Source organism: Dama dama, chromosome 10 (genome assembly GCF_033118175.1).
Source record: "Dama dama isolate Ldn47 chromosome 10, ASM3311817v1, whole genome shotgun sequence".
NCBI classification, from domain to species: Eukaryota; Metazoa; Chordata; class Mammalia; order Artiodactyla; family Cervidae; genus Dama; species Dama dama.
The window spans coordinates 23192313-23215704 of record NC_083690.1 but is presented as its reverse complement, the minus strand read 5'-3'; the positions used below and the strand labels follow the sequence as shown (position 1 = coordinate 23215704).

Below are 23392 nucleotides of genomic sequence, written 5' to 3'. Positions count from 1 at the left end.
TTAATATCCTGTCTAGGTTGGTCCAGAGAAGGCAATGGCACCCCACTCCAGTACTCTTGCCTGGAAAATCTCATGGATGGAGGAGCCTGGTAGGCTGTAGTCCATGGGATCACTAAGAGTCAGACACAACTGAGCGACTTCATTTTCAATTTTCACTTTCATGAATTGGAAAAGGATATGGCAACCCACTCCAGTGTTCTTCCCTGGAGAATCCCAGGGACGGGGGAGCCTGGTAGGCTGCCATCTGTGGGGTCGCACAGAGTCGGACGTGACTGAAGTGACTTAGCGGCAGCAGCAGCTAGGTTGGTCATAGCTTTTCTTCCAAGGAGCAAGCATCTTTTAATTTTATGGCTGCAGTCACCATCTGCAGTGATTTTGAAGCCCAAAAAATAGTCTGCCACTGTTTCCATTGTTTCCCTATCTATTTGCCATGAAGTGATGGGACTGGATGCTATGATCTTAGTTTTCTGAATGTTGAGCTTTAAGCCAGCTTCTTCACTCTCCTCTTTCACTTTCATCAAGAGGCTCTTTAGTTCTTCTTCACTTTCTGCCATAAGGGTAGTATCATCTGCATATCTGAGGTTACTGATACTTCTCCTGGCAATCCTGATTCCAGCTTGTGCTTCTTCCAGCCCAGCATTTCTCATGATGTATTCTGCATATAAGTTAAATAAGCAGGGTGACAATATGCAGCCTTGACGTACTCCTTTTCCTATTTGGAACCAGTCTGTTGTCCCATGTCCAGTTCTAACTGTTGCTTCCTGACCTTCACACAGGTTTCTCAAGAGGCAGATCAGGCGGTCTGGTATTCCCATCTCTTTCAGAATTTTCTAATTGTGTAGACAGTTAGAGCGATTATAACTTTGCACATCTAAGTTTGTGTGGCCGTGAAATTTGGTTTGCTATATCTGAGTTTCTGATGCCTTCTCCAGACATTGTGCACCGTAAGGACACAGATACTGCCAGATGCATTCTACAACTCATATTATTTGTTAAGACATCCTGATTATGGTTCCAACAGCAATATTTCCAGCCCTAGGGATGACTCCATTCTCCTTCATCAGTGATTGCTCCAAGGATGGACATGTGACCATTCTTGCCAGAAGCTTCTGGAGCTTCTGGAACCCCCTTTATCCTGCTTGATAAGAGATAGACTCACAAGGAAAAAGTTCTTTCCTTCCATGCTACTTTTCGTTCATTGGATATGGTCATAGGAGGCAGCCTTCATGAGTCAATGAGGTAAAAAATATCTTGGCATAACACTAAGGATGTTATGAAGAAGGACAGAAAAAACACTTTTAGCCACATATTTTTATCACCTGTGGTTGAAACGCATCCTAAGTGATACAGCATCCTTTTAATTTGTCAGTTGCCTCCTGGTCATCAATGGCCTTGGAAGAATAGCCTCAGTGAAGCTGTGGAGATGGAAGTTTGATGATAGTCAAGATGCAAATTGGAAAATTCTGTTCCCAACAATATGGAGGACCAAATAAGCATAGGAAAATATAACACCTTTCCTTTAAGTGCATAGCTGAGTGCTCTAAAAAGGAAGAAGAAACAAAAAAGCTGAGAGCTAACCTGAGTTAACCTGAGTTAACACTGTGTCAACCTTGGGAACTGGTTTAATGGGACAGGGTAACCCTAGGGGACTGGGCAGTACCCTGAACAGTGTAGAGACAAAGTCTTGTGTCTGGGGAGATGCAACAGAAATTTCCACAACTACTTAGGGCCCTTAAAGGGCTGTATTTTCAGTGAAAATGTGCAACAGAAAAAAGTCCACATTTACGTTCAAGAAAACATGGAAGTTTTTGTGATTTGACCTGAAATCTGGGGAAAATCTCTGCTAATTAATAATCGAGGCCTGTCCTCATGTGTCTTTGATGTTTGAATATACACTATTTTTATGACCCAGGAATACCCCAGGTGGAAAATAACACATAAAGGGAGGAGCCATGGAGAGGCAAACATAAAACTGATCCCAAGGCAAGTTCCCTAAACTCAGGCTCCACAGAATTCCCACAGATTAAGTTCCCACTGCAGATGAGTTCATAATCCAAAATTATAAAGCATCAGTTATAACATTTAAAGCACTAGTAGACAGAACAAAGAGCAGTATTTGATCCTTATAAATTTCATGCAATAATACAGTTAAATGAAGACTATTTTAAAAAACTTTATGCTTAACTTTTTAAGAAGAGATTATTGGCTTTTAATTCCAAGTAAGATGGAATAACAGGAATTGGATGGATCCTTCTGCGTGAAAACAACTTAAAAGATAAAATATATAAAGCAACAGTTTTCAAGACATTGAACATTAGACAACAAAGGACAGATGAAACAAATGATATTTAGCCCTTTTATTGCCCCATGTTACTACCTGGAGAGAGTCTCCAGGCTGCAGGAAGAGAGGTGGGACTCAGACTGAGGCTGGCATTCTCCGTGTGTTGAAGAGACAGAGCTAGGAGGTCACAGAGACCAAGGCAGTTACAGTTTGCCAGGCAGGGTACTGGAGAGGAGAGATCCTCGCAAGGAAAGAACTCCAGAGATCTTCGGGTGTGCCCTTCAAGTCTCCAGCTGAGTACAGATCATCACATGTGAGATCACACGTGATCATACATGTGATAAAACTACCAAAGACAATTGAAAGAACCACCCTAAGAGGAACCATCCTGAGGCACATACAGGGCCAAGAATAATTCCTGCTCACCACCCTAAATTGGAACACTTTGTAATTATTGGGTAGAATACTAAGAAGTGTTTTGCTGCAGTGTTAGGCCCAAATAACCCCCAAATTAAACACAATTCTAGTTCAGTCAAATAAACTTTAAAAGCAAGCCTTAAAAGAATTGATATATTTCTGAGTAGCTTAACGGATTCCCATATCAAAATTCAATAATATTGAAAGAAATACAAAAACATCCAAGCACACATCAAAATAAAATTCACAGTTCTACCATCCAATTTTTAATATTATCAAACATGCAAAGGAACAGAAAAATATCACACAGTGGGAAAAAATAAAATAAAAAATGACACAAAATGGAATTAGCATGTAAGAAAATCCAAGCAGTTATAATAAATATGTTCTATATGTATAAAAGTCTAGAGGAAAGATGAAATATGTTAAGTGGAAACATGGAAGATATAAAAATGACCAAAATCAAGCCTCTAGATAGGAAAACTGTAATGACCAATATAAAAATTATAATGCATAAGATTAGAAGCAGATTATACTTGTAAAATAGAATATTAGTGAATCTAAAGACATAAAAGGGCTTCCCAGGTGGTGCTAGTGGTAAAGAACCTGCCTGCCAATGCAAGAGACAAAAGAGACACAGGTTGGATCCCTGGGTTGGGAAGATCCCCTGGAGCAGGGCATGGCAGCCCACTCCACTGTTCTTGCTTGGAGAGTCCTATGGACAGAGGAACCTGGTGGGCTACAGTTCATAGGGTTGCAAAGAGTCAGACACGACTGAAGCAACTTAGCGTGTATTCACACAAAGACATAACAATAGAAATAATCCCAAGTGAAGCATGTAGAGAAAACAAGATTGAAAGAAATTAGCTGACTATTGTAAGTTTTGGAAAAACTTCAAATAGCCTAATATACATGTACTTGGAGACCCTGAAAGGAGTGGGATAGAAAAAATATTTTAATAAATCACAGTTGAAATTTTTCTAAGTGGATAAAAACTATAAACACACAGATCTAAAAAGCTAATCAAATATAAAAAGCTAATCAAAAATAAAACTACACCAAAGAATATCACAATCTAATATTTAAAAACAAGTGATAGAGAAAAATATTAATAGCAGTCAGGAGTCACTTCACATTTGTTAGGATTGCTATTATAAATAAACTATATTTCACAGATGACATTCTATACATGGTAAATCCTAAAGATGCCACCAGAAAATTACTAGAGCCCATTAGTGAATTCAGTAAAGTTGCTGGATACAAAATTAATATACAGAAATCTATTGCATTTCTGTGTACTAACAACAAAATAATAAATAGAAGTTAAGGAAACAAACAAACAAAAAAAGTTAAGGAAACAAGCCGTTTACCATTACATCAAAAGGAATAAAATATCTAGGAATAAGCCTACCTAAGAAGGCAAAAGATCTATACTCTTAAAAGTACAAGACACTGGTGAACGAAATTGAAGATGATACAGAAGAAAGATACACTGTGTTCTTGAATTGGAAGAATCAATATTGTTAAAATGACTATAACCCAAGGCAATCTACAGAGCCAATGAAATCCCTATCAATTACCAATGACATTTTCCTCAAAACTAAAACAAGTAATTTAAAATTTTCTGTGGAAACATAAAAGACTCTGAATACCCCAAAACAATTTTGAGAAAGAAAAACAGGAGGAATCACACTCCTTGACTTCAGACTATACTACAAAGTTAAGGTAACCAAAACAGTAAGGTACTGGCACAAAATCAGATGCATAGATCAGTGGGGCAGGATAGACAACCCAGAAGTAAACCCGTGGATGGATGGTCAGTTAGTCCATGACAAAGCAGGCAAGAATATAAAATGGAGAACAAATACTCTCTTCAATAAGTGGTGCTGGGAAAATGGGATAGTTACATGAAAAATGAATGTTGTGTATATGAATGAAGGTACATGAAAACAGTTACATGAAAAAAGAATGAAATTAGAACATTCTCTAATATTAATACAAAAATAAAATGGATTAGAGACCTAAATTTTAGACCAGATACTAACAGAACTCCTAGAGGAAAACTTAGGCAGAATAACCTTTGACATAAATTGTAGCAGTATTTTTTTGCATCCATCTCCTAAAGTAATGGAAATAAAAGCAAAAAAAGGAGGGGGGTGGACTTAATTAAACATAAAGGTTTTTACACAGCAAATGAAATTGTTAACAAAATGAAAATACAGCCTACAGACTGGAATAAAATATGTTCTAACAATGTGACCAACAAGGGGTTAATATCCAAAATGACAAACAGTTCATATAACTCAATATAAAAAAAACAACCTGATTTTAAAAATTGGGCAGAGGATAGATGTTTTCCCAAAGAAGACATACAGGTGGTCAACAGGCAAATGAAAATGTGCTCAAGTAATCATCAGGGAAATGTAAATCAAAACCACAATGAGATAATATCTCACATTATCTAAAAGACGAGACTAATAAGTATTGGTAAGAATATGGAGAAAAGAGAACACTCATGCACTGTTGGTGGGAATGTAAATTGGTACATCCACTATGGAAAACAATATGGAGGTTCCTCAAAAAATTTTAAAAATTGAACTACCATATGAATTGGCAAATTCTACTTCTGGTGTTTATCCAAAGAAGGCAAAAACACTAGTTTGAGAAGATATATGTACCCCTATGTTCAGTGCAGCATTATTTCCAATAGCCAAGATATGCTAGCAACCTAAGTACCCACAAATAGATGAATGAATAAAGATGTGGTATATAAACACAATGGACTATTACTCAGTCATAAAATAGAACGAAATCTTTCCATTTGTGACAACGTGGATGGATGCATAGAAGGTTATTATGCTAGGTGAAATAAGTCGATAGAAAAACAAATGCCTTATGATTTCACTTACATGTGGGATCTAAAAACCAAAAAAGAAAAGAAACAAATGAAAAACCAGAAACAGACTCATAGATACAGAGAAAAAAATGCTGGTTGCCAGGCAGGGGGTTGGGGGAGGGTGGAATGGAAGAAACAGGTGAAGGGGATTAAGAGGTACAAACTTTCAGCTATAAGATAAATACGTCATGGGGATGCAATGTATACATAGGGAATATAGTCAATGATATTGTAACAACCTGTGTAATGACAGATGATAACTGGTCTTATTGTAATGATCATTCTATAATGTATAAAAATACTGAATCCATAGGTCATACACCTGAAACATTAATTTTGGCTTATTATAACTCAAAAAACTTTAATTAAAAAAATCTCATGGAAAGGTACATGGAAAACAAATCCCTTAATTATACACTGCAAACAATCAGAGTTAACAAAAAAAAATTAAAAGAGATTGGAGGAAGAGAAGATGAAATAAGGGAACTAGCAGAAGAAAAAGTTACTGATCTAGAAGAAGAACATAGATTGATATAGGTCAACTTAGGTTGACCAAGGATTCTAGTCATGAATTTACAATGGCCTTGAAAACATCATGTATGGATGTGAGAGTTGGACTATAAAGAAAGCTAAGCACCAAAGAATTGATGCTTTTGAACTGTGGTGTTGGAGAAGACTCTTGAGAGTCCCTTGAACTGCAAGGAGATCCAACCAGCCCATCCTAAAGGAGATCAGTCCTGGGTGTTCATTGGAAGGACTGATGTTGAAGCTGAAACTCCAATACTTTGGCCACCTGATGTGAAGAGCTGACTCATTGGAAAAGACCCTGATGCTGGGAGGGATTGAGGGCAGGAGGAGAAGGGGATGACAGAGGATGAGATGGTTGGACGGCATCACTGACTTGATGGACATGGGTTTGGGTGGACTCCGGGAGTTGGTGATGGACAGGGAGGCCTGGAGTGCTGCGATTCATGGGGTCGCAAAGAGTCGGACATGACTGAGCAACTGAACTGAACTGAACTGAAAACATGAGCAGTCCAGAAATTTATAGAATCTTGGGGAAAACCTTAGACATTTTACAGGCCAAGTTTTGCTAATCTGGAGGACTTGGCCAAGTCCCCAGCTAGACATTGTCTAACAATATTATTGATGATAGAGAGTAGAATTCAGCTAAACACAGTGGATTGAGTTTATTTCCTTCTGATTCTTCCTGAAAATTCACTCTAATGATAATAAAGGGAGAAAAGGGGCACAAATGAAAAAGAATAGGAAAGGAAACAGTAACAACACATTGCTGGAAGATGAAATTCAAATGAACAATCAGAAAATCAGAGTTCTAAATCAGTAGCCCAAAGTCAAGCTATTCATAACACAGAAGTTCAGGAAGAATAAGAATACATAGGTGATACTGCTGAAAGCAGGAATGCAGTTAGGCCCAGAATGGAGATTAGCTCTCTAGAGAGCAGTGGTTCTCAACCCCTGGCTGCACATTGAAACCACCTGGGGAGATCTTTTTTTTTTTTAAATTTTATTATGTTTTTTCACATGAAGGAAATTGTATAAATCTTTTTTAGATTTATTTTTTATTTTATCTTTTTTTGGCTGTGCTGGGTCTTCATTGCTGCTCATGGACTCTCTCTAGTTTCAACAAGTGGAGGCTATTCTTCAGTGCAGTGTACAAGCTTCTGATTGCAGTGGCTTCTCTTGTTGCTCAGCACAAGCTCTAGGCCCACGCTTCAGTAGTTGTGATGCACTGGCTTAGTTGCTTCGCATCGTGTGGAATCTTCCTGGACCAGAGATTGAACCCATGTCCCCTACATTGAGAGGTAAATTCTTCTACTGCTGGACCATCAGGGAAGTCCTGGGGAGATGTATTAAATCAGAAACTCTGGAGGGTAGCATCTTCAGTGTTTTGTTGTTTTTTGTTTTTTTCCATTTATTTTTATTAGTTGGAGGCTAATTACTTTACAATATTGAGGTGGTTTTTGTTATACATTGACATGAATCAGCCATGGATTTACACGTATTCCCCATCCCGATCCCCCCTCCCACCTCCCTCTCCACCCGATCCCTCTGGGTCTTCCCAGTGTACCAGCCCCGAGCACTTGTCTCATGCATCCAACCTGGGCTGGTGATCTGTTTCACCCTAGATAATATACATGTTTCGATGCTGTTCTCTCGAAACATCCCACCCTCGCCTTCTCTCACAGAGTCCAAAATTCTGTTCTGTACATCTGCGTCTCTTTTTCTGTTTTGCATATAGGGTTTGTTTTTAAATGCCTCAGTCTTCAGTATTTTTAAAGTTCCTCAGGTAATTTCAATATGCAGCCCCGTGAGAACCACTGAACAGAAAGGCTCAGGATTTGAGGACATCAGGCATAGCTGTAGTAGGAATGCTGCAACAAGAACAGAAAGATCGACTTAAAGTCTGTATACAGAGTGAAGCCTATCTGGCTTCAGAAAAAGTTTCTGGTAGCCAGCTTTGTAATTATATTGCACCTCCTCTATACCACTCTGAAGAGTGGAAAATTCCTCTTTGGGAACCTAGCCCAAGAATAGTGCCTGGCAGATGCTAGCAGCTGGGTCTCCCCTAATGAAATGATGCAACAAGAACAATAGAACCCACTTGACAAACCTCACACAGTTTTTCTTGCAAGGGGCAAGAACTAAAAGAAAAAAAAAAGCCTATCATCTCTCCACCAGTCCTATTATATCCATGAATAAAGAACAGAATGTTATTAAAAGGGAACAATAAAACAAAAAAAAAAAAGAATTATGAGAAATTATAAATATACTAGCAAAAATAAAAGCTGGGAAATGTTGAAGTCTTCACTGCAAAAAACATAGATGGGGGATTGGGATGGGGAATACATGTAAATCCATGGCTGATTCATGTCAATGTATGACAAAAACCACTACAAAATTGTAAAGTAATTAGCCTCCAACTAATAAAAATAAATGAAAAAAAGAAAGAAAGAAAATAGGATGAAAGTGGTAAGAAAATTAGACAATCACCCCAGGAAATCTTAACATCTAAATATAATAAGTCCAAGGAGAAAAATGAAATGGGAGGATATTGTTCCACAAGTAATAAAATAATGTTTTCTAGAACTGAAAGACAGGAGCTTCCAGATTGAAAGGACTCACAGAGCACTCAGTGAAATAAATTTTAAGACTCGCATCAGTGTACATTCCTGGGCTTTTTAATGCACCCAGGATGTAAAAGTTCCCAAAAGTTTCCTGGGAGAGGAAAAAAAAATCATATATAAATGGATTAGAAATCAGAATGGATTTGAACTCCTTATCAGCAATGCCAAGCTGCATCATGAGAAAGGCCTCCAAGTACAAGTGAAAACAACTTCCAACCTAGAATTCTATTCCTTGTCAAGCCATAAATCAAGGGTAAGTGTGAAGTAAGAACACTTTTAATATTACAGGGCCTCAAAAATGTTACCTCTTGTGCATCCTTTCTCAGGAATTTACTAGAGCATGTGCTTCTACCCCAAAATGAGGAAACAAACCTAAAAAGAGAGATCCAGGATGGAAAACACAAAGATCCAGTGCAGGTGAGAAGGTGAGGAAAATTTCCAGGATAATAAAATGAGCTCCTGGGGTCATAGCTGTGCGACAGGCTAAAAAGAATAAATGCAAAGAAGGTTCTAGGAGAATTATCACACACAAAAAGATAAAACTGAAGGAAGAATATCTATTTGAATATTCCAAGAGGTTGTTTACGCTTCTAGTAATCTACAGGAAACAGAACACTTTTAAATTAATTTAAAAAATTTATTTTTGTCTGTGCTGGGTTTTCATTGCTGTGCGAGGGCTCTCTCTAGTTGCAACAAGCAGAGGCTACTTTCTTCATTGTAGTGCTTGGGATTTTTGTTGCGCTGGCTTCTCTTGTTTCAGAGCATGCGCTTTATGGTAGGTAGGCTTCAGTAGTTGCAGTACGTGGGCTTAGTAGTTGTGGCTCTCGGGCTTAGTTGCTCTGTGGCATGTGGGATCCTCCTTGACCAGGGATCGAACCTGCATTGACTGGTGGATTTTTAACCACTGGACCACCAGGGAAGTCCTAAACACTTTTTTAAAATGAACCAGTTAGTAATTCCAGGAAAAAGAAGATTTTACAAGAAAGAAATCCTTATATACCAGATGACTTGATTCTGAATAATATATCATAATGTACACACAATTTGTTTTAGCCTAAATAATAAAACTTTTATTTGGAGGATGGGAGAGGATGTCTGTGTGGTGGGGTGGGGGCAGGTGGAGGAAAGGAAGAACTGAAGTAATTGTTCATACTTGAAACTGGAAGATGAGGAAATAACAGGAGCATGCTCTATTTTTATTACAAAAAGGTTTGGGGTTTCATTTTTTTAGATTTTTGAGTTTTGCTTTGGGGTAGTTTTTTTTTTTGTTGCTGTTGTTTGTTTATATATTTGTTTTTGGCCACAACACTCAGCATGTAGGGTCTCAATTCCCCAACCAGGAATTGAATTCATGTCCCTTGTGCTGGAAAGCGGAGTCTTAACCACTGGATCGCTGAAGAAGTCCCTGCTTTTGTTTATTAAAGAAACAATTAGCAGAGTTGAAATTGCCTCTGGAGACCTGGGATTGGGGTGTATCAGCTTAGGGCAAGAGACTGAAATGTCTTGAAGAAATTTGTGACTTTTAAAACTATGTACAACTTTGTTAAAAAACAAAATTTAAAAGTTGCAAATTGAGAATGCATATGATGATCTGGGTGAACTTCATAAAAAAACACTAACCATCAGAGAAGGGGGGATGGAGAATCAGGTACACTTTGGACTTGTGGATAATTCTAAACAACAGAGGGCAACAGAACTCTATTTTATTGGCATTCTTATTACTGGGGATATCTTTTTCAAATGGTAACTGGCCATTTGTATACTGAGTAATAGTTGAGTTTGTAATTTTTAAAAGCTGTAGAGGGGATTTCCCTGGTGGCCCAGTGGCTAAGACTTCATGTTCCCAATGCAGGGGGCCTGGGTTCAATCCCTGATCAAGGGACTAGATCACACATGCTGCAACTAAAGAATACCGCATGAAGCAACCAAGACTGCAGGAAAGAAAATAAAAAGTTGTAGAGGGGGGGGAAAAAAAAGAGTTGCTATTTTTAAAGAACTAACTGCAGCGTCTTCTGCCCTCTAATGGTATAATTCATCACAGGGGAATTGTTTCTTGGTTCAGAAATATACCTTAATGACTGATTTCAGTTTAAAAGATGAAAAACCTATGGTATAGGACAGAAAAGGATGCTGCTATATATAGGAAAATGAGGATGTGATTTGCTCTGGGAGAAATGTCAGAAAATTTATGAAGACTGAGATTCTAGTGAGATTAGAAGAGAAAAATCAGCACAAGGAATAGACATCAGGAATTCAAAAAAGGGGAAACCAAGGTAAACCAGATCTCGCAACTACCATCAGAAATACTGAAGAAAAACCTGGGTTTCCAATAGACTGGCTGATTTGGAAAATAAAGACCAAACTATTAAAGAAAAGGTGATTCTAGAAGGCTGGAGTAAAATTGATCAACACTTGGGTTATACAATAAAATAAAATTTTGGATAAAAATTTAACCTACCTAGAATTTTAAGATGTGAAAAAAATCTACTTTAAATGGCTGTCCAGTTCTCTCAAAGTATTTACTGAAAAATCTATCCTTTTCACATCTATTTATGCTGAAACTGTTACTACTTTTATATTTGGATCAATTTCTGGAATGGTATTCAATTCCACTTAATTGTCTGCCCTTGCTAGTACCAATACCATAATAACTTGAAAATTATGTATGTTTAGGTGTTTTTTCCCCTTCTCTGTAATAACCAGGCAAATGAGACCTGCGTGCCCTCACCTGCTTCCTGGCAATGAGACCAGGTATGGCAATTTATTTTTGGATAGAATCTTCACCTTTATGAATCAACACTGCTCAGATTGAAGCTAAGGAAACCTGAAATGCAACTTCCATTTCAAAAGTGAACTCAAAGGGGATATTCCTCATGTGTTCTGCAGCCTCACCCGTCTCTACAACTTCGGTCAGTCGCTCAGTTGTGACCAACTCTCTGCAACCCCATGGACTGTAGTCCCCCAAGTGCCTCTCTCCATGGATTTTCCAGGCAAGAATACTGGAGGGGGTTGCCATTTTCTATTCCAGGGCATTTTCCTGACCCAGGGATCGAACCTGCATCTCTTGGGCCTCCTGCACAGCAGGCGGATTCTTTACCAATAGGCCACCTGGGAAGCCCCGCCTCCAACTTGGTGATGATCTATTTGTATTTCCCAAAAGGCCATCTGCTTTCTCAAGAAAGAGAATCACAGGCATTTCTTATTCTTTTTTTTTATAGCCAACAATATTTATTATAAGCTTCAAAGTTGCTAACAGACTATATCCTTTGTTCTCACCACAAAAAAAAAAATGATAACCATGTGACATGATAGGGATGTTAGCTAACACACTGTTGGCAATCATATTGCAATATATAAGTCTATCAAATCAACAGATTATAAAACTTAAACTAATACAAAGTTATGTCAGTTATATATAAAATATTAATGAATTGTGCTAATGAGTTCTTTTGATATAAGAAACATTTTAAATTATCTCAATGTGACTTTGTAAATTGATATTTATTAAATTTCTTTTCCCATGCTAATTAATATTTAAGATAATTAATATTTAAGAATATATTATTAAACTATTAAACTAAGAAATAAAGACACACTAAATGTAGAAAAATAATATTTCCAAGAGTAATTACAAGAGGTAACAATTGATTGCATGACTGGAAGGCTGTTCTTTAGCCTGAGATTCTGACTTGAAATTCTGAGTAAAGTCAAGATTCCTTGGATTCTCGGATTGGATTATTTTCAAATGCAAATCAACTTGATGAAGTCAAGTTGAAATCCCTCCTAAATAACAATTCTATTCAAGGGACTCAAAATTTCAGGAGTTAACTGTCAGTTTCAACCTTTTCTTAACAGAAAAATTGCTACTAATTGATGAACCGCTATTTTGTTTTTATTCTTAGTATGTTTCCAACAGTAATAATCACCAGTATGGCCACCCACCGCTGAGTGACAAAACAAACGAAACTGAAACCACACACTCACACACACACACACACACTCACACACACACACTCACACACACATTCTCTCATACTCACACACACACACTCACACACTCACACAACTCACACACACACTCACACACACACACGCTCACTCAAAAACAAAAACAGAAAAAAACTAAATTTTAAAAATGTGGTATTGTGGTAGAAATTACACATTTCTGACTATGTCTGCCCCTCTTATATTTTACCTGATTCCTAACACTGATATAGTTTGCCCTATATTCATTTTTCATTAAATGTGTTGATTTTTAGGAGATGAAAAAGAATCAGTCTACCAGCTTTAATCATATATCATTAAGCCTAGGTAAAAACATATTTATAAGCAATTATCAAAATTTTAAGGTGTCAGTCTCTACAAAAGAATATTTTAAATCTTAAATGTATGTCCACTCTTGTATTCAGTTCAGTTCAGTCGCTCAGTCGTGTCCGACTCTGCGACCCCATGAATCACAGCACGCCAGGCCTCCCTGTCCATCACCAAATCCTGGAGTTTACTCAAACTTATGTCCATCGAGTCGGTGATGCCATCCAACCATCTCATCCTTTGTCATCCCCTTCTCCTCCTGCCCCCAGTCTCTCCCAGCATCGGGGTCTTTTCCAATGAGTCAACTCTGCATGAGGTGGCCAAAGTATTACAGTTTCAGCTTCAGCATCAGTCCTCCCAATGAACACCCAGGACTGATCTCCTTTAGGATGGACTGGTTGGATCTCCTTGCAGTCCAAGGGACTCTCAAGAGTCTTCTCCAACACCACACTTCAAAAGCATCAATTCTTCAGCACTCAGCTTTCTTCACAGTCCAACTCTCACATCCATACATGACCACTGGAAAAACCATAGCCTTGGCCAGACAGACCTTTGTTGGCAAAGTAATGTCTCTGCTTTTCAATATGCTATCTAGGTTGGTCATAACTTTCCTTCCAAGGAGTAAGCGTCTTTTAATTTCATGACTGCAATCACCAACTGTGGTGATTTTGGAGCTCCCCAAAACAAAGTCTGATGCTGTTTCCATATCTTAAAATTTGTTTTTATTTTGACTGTGCTGGGTCTTCGTTGCTTCATGTGGGCTTTCTCCAGTTGTGGTGAGTGGGGGCTACTCTCTAGTTGCAATACGAGGGCTTCTCACTGAGGTTACTTCTTTTACTGCAGAGGACTGACTCTAGGGTGCTTGGGCTTCATTAGCTGCAGCTTCTGGGCTCTAGAGTGTGGGTTCAGTAGTTGTGGCTCAGAGGCTTAGCTGCTCTGTATGTGGAACCTCCCTAGACCAGTGATCAAACCTGTGTCCTCACATTGGCGGGCAGATTGCTAATCACTGGACCAACAGGAAAGCCCTTGTATCAGTATCTTTTACCACTAAAAGTCTTTTTCTCTTAGCTTGCAACTCAATTGTTTTTTAGACTTTTTATTTTGTCTTGGGGTATAGCCAATTAACAAACAATGTTGTGCTAGTTTCAAGTGAATAGCCAAGGGACTCATCCATACATATACAAGTATCCCTTCTCCCCCAAACTCCCCTCCCATCCAGGCTGCCACGTAATACTGAGCAGAGTTCCATGTGCTGTAAGTAGGTCCTTGTTGACTATCCATTTTAAATATAGCAGTGTGTACATGTCCATCCCAAACTCCCTAACTATCCATTCCCCACATCCCTCCCCTCCCCCCACCCCAAGGCAACCATAAGTTCATTCTCTAAGTCTGTGAGTCTGTTTCTGTCACGTTCATCTGTATCATTTAAGATTCCACATATAAGGGATGTCATACTACATCTCTCTTTCTCTGTCTGACTTACTTCACTATGATATTCTTTAGGTCCATCCATGTTGCTGCAGATGGCATTATTTCATTCTTTTTAATGGCTGAGTAATATCCCATTGTGTACCACATCTCCTTTATCCACTCCTCTATGGATGGGCATTTAGGTTGCGTCCATGTTCTGGCTATTGTAAACAGTGCTGCAATGCACATTGGGGGTGCATGAGTCCTTTCAGGTGTTTTTCTCCAGATATACGCACAGGATTGCCAAGGTCATATGGCAGCTCTATTTTTAGTTTTTTAAGGAACCTCCATACTGTTCTCCATAGTGGCTGTACCAATTTACATTACCATCAACAGTGTAGGAGGGTTCCCTTCTCTCCATACCCTCTCTAGCATTTATTGTGCATTTTTTGATGATAGCCATTTTGGCTGCTGTACCACTAAATACTTTAAAAATGAAAACTAAATTGAGAAAGATTTATACTGGCCAAGCCAACTTCCTAGCAAATTACTAAATAGCCACATTGCAGAGTGGGAAAGATTCATGTTGGTGTTGGTTTAAAAAAAAAATCACTGTTCACCCAAGTGCATAATGAAATTATAACTATTTTTAAATCCTTTTAACATGACATTAATAATCTCAAAGAAAGTCTTGGTAAACTTTATACTTGAAGTTACTGAAAAAATTCACATGAGATCATTATTTTTGGTTGCACTTGGCCTTTGTTGCTGCATGTGGCAAGCAGGGGCTACTCTTCATTGCCGGGCTTGTGCTTCTCATTGTGGAATTCTCTTGCTGTGGAGCATGGATTTCAGTAGTTGCAGCATGTGGGCTCAATGGGTGTGGCAAGAGGGCTTAACTGTTCCAAAGCATGTGAGATCTTCCTTGACCAGGGATCCAACGCAGGTTCCCTGCACTGACAGGTGGATTCTTAACCACTGGACCAGGGAAGTCCACACATGAAATCTCTGAATGTTCCTGTTAACCCCATGTCTTTCACGTTGTATGCCTGTTACTCACTTATAGCAGCTCCACATTATCCTGTATCAAGGATTTATATGGTTTATTCAGTTCTCTTATTTCAAAATCATTCTCACTTCTTAAAAATGAAAAATGCTAGTCAAAAGGATGTGATTCCTCGATGATTCAGCAGGTGAACAATCCACCTGCAATGCAGGAGACACAGGAGATGCAGGTTTGAATCCTGGGTCAGGAAGATGCCCTGGAGGAGGAAATGGCAACCCACTCCAGTATTCTTGTCTGTAAAATCCCAAGGACAGAGGAGCATGGTGGGTTACAGTCCATGGGGTCGCAGAGCCGGACATGACTGAGCGACTCAAGCACATGGTATATAAAAAGACAAAGCAGAGTACACTGTATGTGTGCTAGTGAGGTTTTCATTGTTGCTAAGAAACCCACTGAAGCTGGATTAATGGCAGTGGTGTAAAAGGACTTTGATGAAAGTTCCAAATCAGAGGTTCTATTCTGTATAGTTTTGTACAATAAGAACAGAGCTCACTGAAAGAATTAAAGACAGGAAAAAGTGGACAAGACATAGGTGGGGACACTAGCACAAATCAGAATAAACCATTAAAACCAGTTGCCTACCTTCTCTGAATCCCTGCCTTAAACATCTTTGAGGGGATTAGCTTTCTTCATTTGGCATGCTGAGACTAGCAAAGGAGTTATTTTTCGACCCTTAATTATAAGGTTTTGGAAGGACACTTGGAAGCACATTGGAAGGACACTGTCTCCCAGATCTATAGGAGCTCAAAAGTTATATTCCTGTCTTTAAAAAAGCTGACATGTTGCTGGCTTCCATGACACAGTGGAGACCAGACAGTTCATAGTAAGCACTTTGGAGTTATTAATACTATAGCATATTCAGTGATGCAATTGTGTCCTGAGGGTGTTATTTTGAAGTAGACAGGCAACCCTGAGAACTCAAAACAACCAAGCTAACTCAAACAATGGGTAGTAACTTGTGAGATAGGTAGAGGAGGAAGGAAATTCCAGCCAGAGCAGTCAGTTGAGTAGATAGAACATGACCTTTTTGGAAACCAGCAAAGATAGGTGGATTTCACATGTCCAGCTCCAAATGGCAGGGGTTATTTAGGTGGACTAGTTAGGCACTAGCTAAGTATTCCAGGTTGGGCTGAACCTCACAGGCACTGGAGTTTCCTGCTCAAAGAAGCACTAAACATGAGCCATTAGAATTCTCAAGGGTCAAGTAAGGACTGCACCTAGCACAGTGCCTGGCAGCTATTTCAATTTTCTCTCAAGCCTTTTAATTGTTAAGCAGCAGTTATCAGCACCTGTATCTAGTTTTGGAGACTGAGCCGTTTAGATAAGCAAGATGGGTAAGGGTGAGCAGGTTTTGGGAGTGTTAGCATGTGGCTGAAATGATGCGATACAGGCAGCTATAGAAGGAAAGACAGTAAGAGTGACTAAGGGATGAGTTGAAACCTCAGGTCTAAATAAGGCCAATAGGGAAAGGAGCTGAAAAAGTAGGTTGCAGATGACACACTCGAGCTGAAATTTTAAGATGGCAATGGTGACAGGTGGTGATTAACTCAAGTAAATTGTCATAGGAGTGGACTGCAACTAAAGTGAAGGCCAGTTGAGCTCAAAGTGAATTCTTAACAATGCACCAGGTAGTGAAACGAACCTCACATGATAGAACGTATGATAAAAGTGAGTTCTAGATGCCAAAATCCTCAGTGAATGTGGGAGATATAGCCTAGATGTGGGGCCGAGATTATTAAGAATTGAGTGTGGTCTTGCTGGAGTATCTGAAAGCACAAGTGGAACGTATTGTGAGATTGGAAAGGGGTGAGGCTAGCAGTGGGTAGAACTCCCCCGTGATGGAGATGTCTGGAAATTTTTTAAAAAGACTTAAGAATCAGCAAAAGAAGAGCTCTTTAAAGTCAAGTTGGTTTCATTTAAAGGCAACATTTCCCAAACTTAACTCAGTCCTGAATGGCTTTCCTGATGTGAATAGCATTTTTATTACCTTTACATTCTTTAAATCATTTACTGTTTTCCCTTACATATTAAATGCTGCATTAGAAAACATTCTCATGTATGTCTGTGTACCACCTAAAACAACATTGCTCCAGTACCAACAACGGCATACAGGACTGTAAACGCGGTACACTTGGGAAATAATATCAAGGAAGTGAACCGAGTTGCTGCTAATGTAACCCCGTTCTTCTCTCACCACCAGGCCGGTGCCCTGGACCAAAGCATTTCAGGATCTTTACCTCATACTAGAACTAGTCTCTTTCCCTCCTTTTAGCCACTGTCTTCTTAATCTCTATTTACACAGCTGTTTCTAAAGTACCATTCTTACGCCAGCTCCCAACATCCTTTCAATAGCTTTTTATTGACTACAATAAGCTTCCTGAACCAGAGCCATTAAGGAAATCCACTGTAGTCTCTACCTAGTGCTTCTGGACCTATTACTGCTTGCTGCTGGACACAGACTGGGTAGGCCACGTATGGTAAGTGTGATTTAGAACTTTATTTACGACCCTTCTAGATTTATTCAACCCGAAGTCAAATTAACCACGATTCCTTATTTCTGGCCACCTATTATCAGCCCACAAATGAAGTACATTTTCCATGTTTACTTCAGAATTTACACATACAGTTCAGTTTATACTAAAGACTCAAACGATACTTTTAATAGGGAAATGGAAGGGGGAAGTGAAAGGTCATGACACACTTTCCTTCAAATAAGGCAAACAGTCAACATTTGAAAAGTTTACTGAAAACTTTTATTGTAATCAAAAAGTGACATAACAGGGTTGTAATGAATTCAGCAAATCATTCTGCTGATATTTTAGAACTGATATCAGCTTTTGCCAGGCAATTAAAAAAATTCAAATGTGAAAATTTCACAGTACAGTAAACTCCACCCCAACTAATTAATGGTGGTTAAAAATAATAGGCCCTAGCAAAACCTCTCATGTTACATGGTCACAACTCACAATTCTGTACAAAAGTTCGTGTTATAAAGCTCTGATGTAAAAATCAAATAATCAAGCAGCAATATTTTAAGTGCAGCACAGGGTCTTCCGTATCATTATTTACAAGGCTTGAATCTCTTTACATTATAACAAAATTTAATACAGATGACTTAGGAATTAAGTCAATTTTTTAAAATCTGCCCTTCTACACAGTGACAGATTTCACTTTTTGGTCATCCTTCTCCTTCTCCTTTTCTTTATCTTTGCTCTTCTTTGACTTCTTTTTCTTATGTTTGTGTTTTTGGCTTTTTTCCAATTCTGCTTCAGCGCCTGCATGCTTCTTATGCTTCTTATGTTTTTTATGTTTCTTGTGCTTTTTCTTTTCCTTCTTTTTCTTCTTCTTCTTGCTGTCCTGACTTTCTGCAGAGCTGGCACTGCTGCTGTGGCTCCGGGTCTGGCTTCCAGAAGGGCTGTGACTTCTGCTCGGACTGACACTCGGGCTGCTCTGACTCTGGCTCCTGGGGACGCCTGCCTGGCTGACTGCTGCCGTGTCCAGGCTCTCCTTTGCTTTCTCTACTACTTTATCTTTCAGTTCCTTAGAAACCTTTCCTGCAGTTTCTTCCTCTTTTATAGACACATTGCTTTCACTGTCACTTTCATTATAGTCTGGTTCAAAAGCAGCTTCATCAGTTTCTCTAGTTAAGTCAGAGGACAGTCGAGAGGAGTGACTTAACTGGGGCTTAGGTTTGATGGTGTTCTTATCAATTTGCCCAGTAACTTGCTCTTTCTCAATCTGTGGGTCAGGTGGGTTAAGTATATAAAGTGATTTATTGCCACTTGACTCTTTATTGTTCTTTGCCTCTAACATATGTTTCTCACGATCTTTACAAGGATTTTTATCTACAGATTTTGTCTCTTCACTTAAGCGTTTAGTATCATAAGTGGCTTTATGGTCATGAGGTTTTTTGTCTCTTGTGGGACTGGAATTACTTTTTTTGGACTCTCCTGTTCCTTTTTTAGGCAAATCTCTCTCCTCCCTTGGCTTAGCTTTTTGTCCAGATGCAGAGTCTTTACTCCGAGAAGGAGAGTCTTTTCTTCTTGTTAATTCATTCCTTTCATCTCTACGTTTGGAACTTGAATACTCTCTGTTGTCATAATCTGTTTTTTTGTCTCTGTTGGGAGTGAAGTCTTTATTTGAGGAACCTCGAATGGAATCATGCTTATCTTCTTTTCCAGAAGTTCTAGTCTCTTTGGAAGACTGAGACAGACTTTTAAAATTTCCTTGCTCATTCAGACGGTCCAGGTTACCATCTTTCTCTGGCTGAGTGCTGTTGTTCTTCCTCTTTTCTGGGTTTTCCTTTTCCAATACTGAGTGCTCTCGATCTTTGGTTTTCCCTTTTTCACTAGATGCAGAGTTTTTTGAACTTCTGACCTCATGCTGTGCAATTTCATGGCTCACCTCCTTGGTGAGTTTCTGAATTTTCTCTGATGACTCACTTTCTTTTTCAGCATACTTGACTGCATTTGGTGGTTTAGTGCTAACATTTTTTATAACACTGGCAGGTTTTCCCACACTCGATACAGGTTGTGAGGTGGATTTAACATCTTCTTCTTCAGATTCAAAGTCATCTTTATCCCATTTGGATTGGGGAACCTGGATCATAATAATAACATCTTCAGCAGGAGCTGTGTTATCATTATTATATTCTTCCATTGTTTTAATGACAGTTCGCTTTGTATCTGTTTTTTCTTCAGATTTCCGCACAGGACTGCCTCCAGTTGAACTGGTACTAAAAAGAAATAAAATATTTTTTATTCAATGAAGAACTCATAACTGTTAAACACTGATTAGTATAAAAAGACTTAACTTAAATATGATAAATGCCCTTTCAAGTTTCAAAAGCCCACTTACTCTGCTCTAAGATACGTGTGTATGATTACATAAAAATAAGTGTGGCTCACTGCCAAAATCTACTTAACATCTGTTACCTTTTAACAATTGTTATCTTCAAAGACAAGAATAACCAGCTAACCCCCAACATCAATACATTCTTAAGGAACATATTCTCCCTTTTCTCACTCCCGCCATTATCAGATACCTGGTATAATCCACAATGCAACCCCCACCACCCCCACTCCCCAATTATCAGATACCTGGTATAATCCACAAGTGTTGAGCTGGATCCTTCAGTTCCAGTCACTTTTCGCCTGACCTTTCCTTTGATTTTTTCTTGTTTCACTTTGCTGGATGTTGATTCCAATTTTTCAGAGGGTTCTTTTGTGTTAGATACATTTTCTGTACTTCCAATTTTTTTACCAGTTTCTCTGTTAAGCTTGATTTTTTTGGCTGGAGCAGCTGATGATGAAGTTTTGTCTTTTTCAGGTGTCCTATCCATCTTTTCAATATCAAGCTCCATTTTGCGCTTGGGTGATGGTTTCACTATTTCAGTCACTTCTAATTTAGAGACTTTCATTGAAGATGACTCAAAATCTTTATCTACACTTTTTTCTTCAGTTTTTCTCTTCCTTTTTTCTCCTTTGCTATCAAGTGGCTTACTTTTCTCATTAGGCTTCCTGGTCTTTTCTTCCTTACTAGTTATCTTCTCTGACTTGATGTCTTTGGAGTAGTCCTTCTTCACTTTTTCTTCTTTGACTGGTTTTGTCTCCTGGTGTTCCTTTACTGACTTTGAGTGAGCTTTTCTGGGGGTACCAACCGTCTTTTCATCTTTTTGAGAGGAAGATGATGATTTCACATTGTCAGTCTTCGGGGTCTCCTCTTTGGCTTTTTTAAGTGGAGGCTCAGATCGAGGAGATTTTTCACGCTCTCCATCTAGTTTTTCTTGGGGTCCTTTAGCAGGTTTTACAACAGTTTCTTTTTTGGATACAGTAGATCCATCATTTTTCCGTTTGGTCTTGTCACCTTTTGCTTTAGGTTTATCCTTTTCTCTCTTGTCTTTTTCAGACACTGATTTAAAAGTAATAGATTCAGCATCCATTGGTTCATCTCTAACAGGTGTAGCATCATCTCTACTTGGGAGAACAAACAATGAGTCTGTTTTATTTTCTTCACCACTTGTAGGCTCTCTTGATTTCCTAGAAGTGTCTAGTAACTCTGGGTTTAGAAAGCCTTCGCTTTCTTCCCCCTTTCTTCTTTTTCTATGTTTCTTATGTTTATTTCCTTTACCATCTCCTGGAGCATTTTCACCTTCCTTGTCTTTTGACTTTGCATTATCCTTCTGATTGTGACTGTCTCTTGATGAAAGCTTTTCTGGATAGTTGCCACCTACATTTCGACTTCTATGACTCTGTCCACCAGAGTAATCCTCTCTGCGGCCTCTTGTGAAGGGAGAATTCCTAAGGTTAAGCGGTAAAAACCTCTCTGGAGAAAAGTTCTCTCTATTTGCTGATGGTCTAGGCTGTGCTCCAGTAGCATAGCCTTTGTAGTATTTCTCGTACCACTCTCGGTACTTTCTCTCCCACTCCCGATAACGCTCTTTCTCAAACGGGTCTCTGAAGTCCACACTCCTCCCGTAGTAAGCTTTCACGTCGTAAGGTGGTGGGACTTCTCTGAACCTGTTAAAATATTCACGCTCTGTTTCTCCTTGAGGTACATTACGTTTATTAGGAGACTGTCCCCTAAATGCTTGAGGAGATCTTGATCGTGAATGATACCGTCTATATGGAGGTGACCTTGACCTAGATCGATGATACCCGTGTGATCTAGACCGTGAACGGTAATTTCGACTCTTTCCTCTGCCTCTTCTGGGGTATGGAGGCGATCGTGAATAAGAACGAGAATGTGAGCGGCTAAATGATCGAGAATAAGAACGTGACCTCGTTGAACCAGATCTTGATTTAGAATAAGTATACGAACTTCTTGAATAGGATGAACCACTATAGGGAGACTTGGACCTAAAACAAAAACAAAAAACAAAACAATAATTGATAGTTGAGAAATATATGCTAAATAAAATACAGATGCTTGCATTCAAATATGTTCTCCTCATGGTTCCATATTTCTTTATATCAAGTTTCATCTTAGATGATTAAAGAGGCACAGTGACCTCTATTGGAATGGAATAAAGTACACAAAGATCAGAGCAATCACTTGTTGCAAAACAAAAGTGAAGTCTTAATAATTAGAGTGAAGTGCATTAATGTACCGTGAATTGTATGAGCTAATCAACACTAAAGAAAACGCCAATTAAATTTAAATTTTACTTCCTATCTGATTATTTTAAGTAGCAGTGATTTTTTTCTTTTTGTCCTTTATTGGCCAACAGTCTAGCTTTAAAAGGAACCATATTTCGAGCATAAGCTTAAAAAAGAAGTCTTCTAAACAGGCTTCTAGGGAATTTTTATAATTCAGTTTTTCTATCAATAAAGCAATTTGTAGTATAGTGTTATTTCATAATTACACAGGTTAATGTTCCAGCAGAAAGCTGTAGCCTTAAGTAAGAGGGTCCTCAGAAATGTATTCTTTGGCTACTCCCCTATTTCTTTCCTTCTATAAACATTTCCCAATTTTTTCATACTATAACTTCAAGGGACAAGGGTAATTTAATCCCCATAACTGCTAGTTCTACACAATAGAATTTACAGTGAGATACTATTTCAATAAACAGATACTGGGAAATAAGCTACATTTCCATTTCTATAAACCTAGACCGAATCAGAAAAATTCCATAACTGTGATGTTATTTATATCCATAGCTAATCCCTGGATATTCAAAGTCCCATTTGCAATTCTGTTGTGAAGGCTTGCAAAACACTAACCTGGAAAATGAGCGCCTACGCTCCTTTTGAATCTTTTTGTATTCCATCAATTCCTTAGCAAAATCATTTGTAAACTCATCTAGCTTGGACTTTTTCTTTTCCCTAGTAAAATAAAGTTAAAGAGTGAAAGTTAACAAAAAC

General features: G+C 38.6%; 1 protein-coding gene across 2 annotated transcripts in view; it reads right to left on the bottom strand.

The window, feature by feature from the left end:
* Window positions 1-18260: 18260 nt before the first annotated feature.
* Window positions 18261-23392, bottom strand: part of RBBP6 (RB binding protein 6, ubiquitin ligase) — a 31783-nt gene continuing 26651 nt past the window's right edge. The window contains exons 16-18 of one of the 2 annotated variants that reach the window (XM_061153031.1): window positions 23252-23353; window positions 20630-22387; window positions 18261-20265 (exon numbers count right to left, since the gene is read on the bottom strand). In XM_061153031.1, coding sequence (XP_061009014.1) covers window positions 18681-20265; window positions 20630-22387; window positions 23252-23353 — 3445 coding nt within the window. In that variant the 3' untranslated portion in view covers window positions 18261-18680. The remainder of the gene's footprint in view (window positions 20266-20629; window positions 22388-23251; window positions 23354-23392) is intronic. The other variant, XM_061153032.1, reaches the window with a different exon arrangement.